General features: G+C 40.1%; 1 protein-coding gene across 2 annotated transcripts in view; it reads left to right on the forward strand.

Annotated features, from left to right (window-relative positions):
• The window catches only part of DIP2B (disco interacting protein 2 homolog B), a 224275-nt gene extending 218542 nt beyond the window's left edge, over positions 1–5733 (forward strand). For both annotated transcript variants that reach the window (XM_049883095.1, XM_049883097.1), the window contains exon 38: positions 1424–5733. In XM_049883095.1, coding sequence (XP_049739052.1) covers positions 1424–1676 — 253 coding nt within the window. In that variant the 3' untranslated portion in view covers positions 1677–5733. The remainder of the gene's footprint in view (positions 1–1423) is intronic.
• The last annotated feature ends 267 nt before the right edge of the window (positions 5734–6000 follow it).

Here is a 6000-nt window from a genome sequence, read left to right on the forward strand (position 1 = left end):
ACTCAGAGACTTCTTTTTCAGAGTCTTATAAATGGAAGGAACCTAACAGACCATTTGCTTGCAGAAAGTCAGTATAGCATGGTGAAAAGAACCATGACCTTAAGGTCACAGACTCAGCTTAAAGGCCCAGCTCTCCACATAGATGGCTTTCCTCATCTGTAAGACAGTCTCCCTGCTACTTTCTGGCTCTCTGGAGAATCAGATGAGGCTGTGCTTTATAAACTGTTAAACAGATGGAAGGGATTATTATTATCTCATCCAATTTGCCTTTCACTGCTGGAATTCCCCCTATATTTCCCCTGATAAAGGATCATCTGACTTCACATTAACTTAAAATTCCCCCCTCTGTATTTTTACCCATGGTTTTCATTTCAGATTCTTAACTACACAGAATTCATCCAGTTTCTTTTCTACAAATTTAAGTTTGTGTGTCCTTCCTCAGTTTTATTTTTTTTTCCATTCTAATAGCCACCGTTCTCTCATGCTTTCCAGAAGCTTCTTTGTCTGAGATGTTCTCTCCTTGATCAGAGTCTCCCCCAGACCTGAGCAAATGCCTAAAATGCCCAGGAGGTATAAGCAATGCACAGAAGTTGGATGCCATGATTACCCTCTAATTCCTGACACTTGACTTTTAATGCAACCAAGTACTATATTCATTTTTCTTTAATGACTGGAATCTCTTTTTTGAAAAGCCGTTTAACACTACATCCGAAGTCAAGTCACACTTTCTAATCCAGCAGTCCCGCTCAGCGTGAGGCAGCATCCTTCCTGGTGGCACTATTACACCATTGGTGATGCATTCGTGTGGGGCACTGAGAGCTCAGATGAGTCAGGGGGACGCCCCTCCCAGTAGGTCGAAGAATGTTATCTTAGTCAAAGCTTTTATACTGCAAATAACAGAAACTGTGTTCAGAAGAGTTTAAGCAAACGAAAGAGTTAATGGAAAGAATTCCTGGCTAGCTCAGAGGATCCGAAACTATTCTAACTGGATCCTTGGAAAGCTTGGAACAGGGGCAGGAAGGTCTTAGCAACCACCGTCCTCTCGCGCTTTTTTGCTGTTCTCTGAGCACCCACTTCATTCTTTCTCTCCCTGAAGAACCATTCTCTGCACTTCTCTGCACACCTGGCTGCGCCAGAATTGTCAGATCCCCGTATGTCCTCAGTTCTAGTAATCATCTAACAACTTTCAGTCCCACTTCTAAACTCCCAGGAGATTTTGAATGGTCCAGCTTGGGTCGTTTGTCTAATCAGCTGTGACCATAGGGGCAGGGTCATCTATGACAGACATGGCTACTGGCTTACTGGTTGGAACCCAGTGGAGAAGGCAGTTTCAGGGAAATGGGGGTAGGTCTTGGGCAGGGCAGATACTGTAAAAATGCTCAGTGTAACGGCACGTTAACCAAATGTGTCATTGAAATTCCAGTGCTGTGTTCACGTGGACCAACTTGCTTGTGGTGGTTGTGGAACTGTGTGGCTCTGAACAGGAAGCCCTGGATCTGGTCCCTTTGGTGACAAATGTGGTCCTAGAAGAGCATTACCTCATCGTTGGCGTCGTCGTTGTGGTGGACCCAGGGGTTATCCCCATCAACTCCAGAGGAGAGAAGCAGAGGATGCACCTCCGTGACAGCTTCCTAGCTGACCAGCTAGACCCCATCTATGTGGCTTATAATATGTAACCAGCCTGGTGGGGACTGCAGGGGGCCAGTTCTGAAGAACCACAAGGACCGAACACCCATGACTAGGAGCAAGTTTGAAAATGATGTGAAATAAGTTGAGATGGTTACATTATATCCTTCATCTCATCCTGTGGGATTCTGCAATCACATAAACACAGGAAAGGGAAATTCTATGGTGGCAAATGAAAAAAATGTTAACAGCTTATTAGACATGAGCTTTGACATAGCGTGAGCGGCACATTACTAAAGCAATTACATGCATGTTGCATTTTTTTCATCTGTTGTACATACTTGTATTTTTATCTAATGCTGTTTTAGAATTTTGTAAGGAAGTTTATTGAATTTACATGAAGGGGTAGTCTGAGTCACACAGTTCCCCCACTCTGTACTGTATTTTGCCATTTTACTGTAGCTAGACATTCTGCAGGTTTTGTTAACATGGAACTACTCAGTTTACTTTCAGTTGACCCATGAGCAAATCAGGTAACCCACAGAATCTGAGAGTTACTTCTCTATATATATGCTTCTAGGCTGTAAAACATTTTGACCAGTGTTTTAACTATGTAAATAAGAATACACATAATTCAGCTAAAGAATTCAAGAATTGGCTTATCTAATTAAAACAACCAAAGTAGAAACATTTCTGCTTTGAGAGAATTTCAAGATTCTCTATTCGTAGTGTAATTGATTAAGTAACTGAAATGTGCAAATCGTTTGCAGGTTTTTGCTGCACATTGTACTGTGTCTCCGTTGGCTGGTGTGTTTTATAAATTAAAACTGCCTGTGTTTGTTGTTAAAGCTGGCATCCTTGGGATCGGCTTAAGCATTAAGAATTCAGCCTGTTTCTATGAGCTGAAAATCTCAGTTTAAAAATCAAAAATGTTAAGAAGCAGCTAAGATTCATTAGATCTCCCCCTATTCTAAGGAACCACAGTAACTCACTGTGGCCCCCAGGTTTTAAAACTGTCTTTCAAACTTAGCACAACTACTTAAGAACTTAGAATTTCCCCTTTTTCCAGGCCTATTGTAAACTCCGTCTACAGTTTCTACATATAGCTTCTCTTTCCTGAAAACTGAAGCTGTCCTCTGTTCTTCCTGTCCACGAGGGCAGGGATTTAAAAAAAAAAAAAAAAGAATGTTGGCTGGGAAGGCAGTGGGATCAGTAGTCACACGAAGCTGCAAGGCCACATAACAAAAAAACTCAAAACTGACCAATTTTGTTTGCCAAAATAGCCAGGCTTATGCTGAAATAGGGGAAGCCTGATGTATGCAAGAAGCTCTTTTGAAATGACTGGTGCCCAGGCCAAGCCGACTGAGCACGGGACTGAGTTTGACCTCCGGCTTGGTTTCCTTTCTTTGGTCTGATACTTCACATATTTGAATATAGTTGAATTTTATTATTTTTTTCTTACAGAAATATTTTTAAAAATTAAGAAAAAACTCAAAGTGAACAGAGTTAACTTGTTAAATCAGAATGGGTCTCTTTGACCCACTCTGATCTATTGTGTAAATATTTATTTAGACTATTTTAATAATACACATTATTTACCCCACTGTAACATCATGTAAACTAAGTATGTTTTTAAACAATTTTTAAGACTTGTAATTATCCTGAAAATAAGGTTTATAATGCAAAGCACCAGACCCTTCACCAGGGCAGCACTCTTGGGGCTACCCTTACACAGTCTCATGACCCAGAACCACTTCGTGACTTCCTTTTTCATAATCCTCTTTTGCTCCTAACTCATTCCCCACAGTGGGTGGACTTAAGACATTTTCCAGTTCTAGATTTCGTTTTCAGCATTTTGGATGGAATTAATTTATATGTGATGGGAAAGGTTTTAGGATGCACAGGAAAAAAAACGCTTACATTAGGGCAAGCAAGAAATCCCAGTGACTAGCAATGCTTTGGTTTGCAGAGAAAAGAGCCTGCTTGTTTATGGAAAGTGATTTTCTCCAGACAATTGTTAACGATTTACTAGGCAAAAGCAGGGAATCATGGGGATTAGTTAAATCATTCCATTTCCATATTCAGTTCTAAGAAAAAAATACACTGTCTCCCTTGACATAATTACGGCTTGCTTTGGTAATTCTTAATAACATGAGTTATTAAGAATTAATAATTCTTAATAATTCTTAATTTTTAAGCATCTAGAGCTGCAGTGTCTTATAGAAATAGACTGTGAGCCACATCTGTAGTTTAAAATGTTATGGTAATCCTATTTCTAAAAGTAAAAAGAAATAGGTGATGATGATTTTAATATATTTTATTTAGCCCTGTATATCAAAAATACTATCATTCAGCATGAAATCAATATAAAAAATTGTCGAGATATTTTACATACTTTTTTTTTCCATCTTAAGCTTCAAAATTCAGTGTATATTTTATACTTCACAGCAGATCTCAATTTGGATTACCCACGTCTCAAGTTTGAGGAAGATAGCCAGATGTGGCTGACAGCTCCTGTATTGGACTGTGCAGGTCTACACTCATTCCTTCAAATAAGATACGCCATTAATTGCAGACTGTGGCCAACTCCCAGTTACTTAATAAAAAAAAACTAAACCCACTGCCATCAAGTCAATTCCAATTCATAGAACTGCCCCATAGGGTTTCCAAGGCTGTAAATCTTGATGGAAGCAGACTGCCACATCTTTCTCCCACAGAGCGGCTGATGGGTTTGAACTGCTGACCTCTAGGTTAGCAGCTAAGCACTTAACCAGTGCACCATGAGGGCTCCTCCTAGTTAGGGGCTGATTATCCAGTGTTGTAGTTCCTTGGGCCTCTGATTTATCTTTATTGCTTTGCTTTTTGCCTATGACTGCTTTTAGTATCTTTTTTATATCCCCCAAGCCAGAATATGTTAGTGGAGGAAAGGAAGCAGAGATCTGTCCTTGAGGAGCTTTACCAGCAGCTCTGGTAAAGCATCTTTTTCAGGGAGGAGAGGCCACTCATTAGCTGACGTGCCGTCTCTGGGGCCATCTGCAGATTTAATGCCTAGTCTGTCGTGGATGAGAGCAGACTCGGGTAAGAAAACTTTCCCTTGGTAACACAATGCTCTCGCATTAAGTAGAACCTTTGTGCCAGAACTGACTCCTAGGGCTGTCCCAGAAGGCCATTATTGACAAAACACAGCCTTGTCAATCCTGGGGACACTTTCTGCTGGGTCCTTATGCCTATGAAAGAGAAAATTAATAGCAAGCCCCTTCTCAGTTAAGGGAAATCTATTAATCTGTAAGTTTCTGAACCTCTGTCTCTCAGCAGAAGTAACAGATCAGGAAGTCACTACTTCAAGAGAATTCTAGGCACTGGGGATTCTTAGAGCTACACAGGCTCCATCTTCTGTATCAGTGAGACCAGCATGCTGATTGGCACGAGCCAGTCCACACCGGCTTTATTTCCTTCCTGCCTCAGAAAGGGCCCGGTTCTCCCCCATACCAAGTCCTTTCCTTATGAAGTTGTGTTGCCTCAGGCTATTTAGGGACCATCACCTGTCTAGTGGTCATATGAGTGTGTCTTCTTATATTAGTCCCTGGGGAAAGCTTGCTTAATGCTTTTGTTGAATCAACAAAGGACCTGAGACCTTAAGTGTTTTTTTAAGGTCTCTGCCCCAGGCATGGTGCTCAATATCTTGGCCAAATAAATTACTTTCCTTGAATATCCAGGAATCTTTTAGACTGGTTCTCACCTCACCCTCAAACTCCAACATGATCTATGCCTTAGTGTTTTTGTGGTCTGCTTTGATGTAAAAGCAAAGGTATTTGGAACAAGAAGCTGCAGTACTCCAAATACACAGTAAGCCTTTTCTTTCTCATTCATACATTTCTGGTTTAGGTATATGAGATGGGCCATGTTACTTGTTCAGAGGAAGAGATTGTAAAGATATAATAATTTTTAAGTCCTAAATGCTGTTTTGTTTACTTTCTGTCAAGTTATTTACCAGTGTCAAATTCAAACTATAGTACTGTGTAATTATGTATAAAGTTTTTTTTTTATTTATTTGAAATTAGACTAGGTATACATTTTTAAATTTAACATCTGGCTGGACAGTATTCTATTAACTCATTGAATATGTTTCCTTTGTCTTGTGTTAATAAATATTGATGCCTGATTGTGTTTAATCCTTCACATGTTGGGAGGGGTTAGGAAATGACAGATTTTAAACTTACCTTCAGGTAGTAAGACACAGTGGTAGCTGGAGTGGTCAAAGGAAAGTGAGCACAGAGATCAAAAACCAATGCTAAAAACAGAGGCCAGATCAAGAGAGAGCGGAGAGTCATTTTGAAAACAGTTAAGTCTTTTGTCAGGACTTCTCAAAGTAAC

This window comes from Elephas maximus, chromosome 4, assembly GCF_024166365.1.
Source record: "Elephas maximus indicus isolate mEleMax1 chromosome 4, mEleMax1 primary haplotype, whole genome shotgun sequence".
NCBI lineage: Eukaryota > Metazoa > Chordata > Mammalia > Proboscidea > Elephantidae > Elephas > Elephas maximus.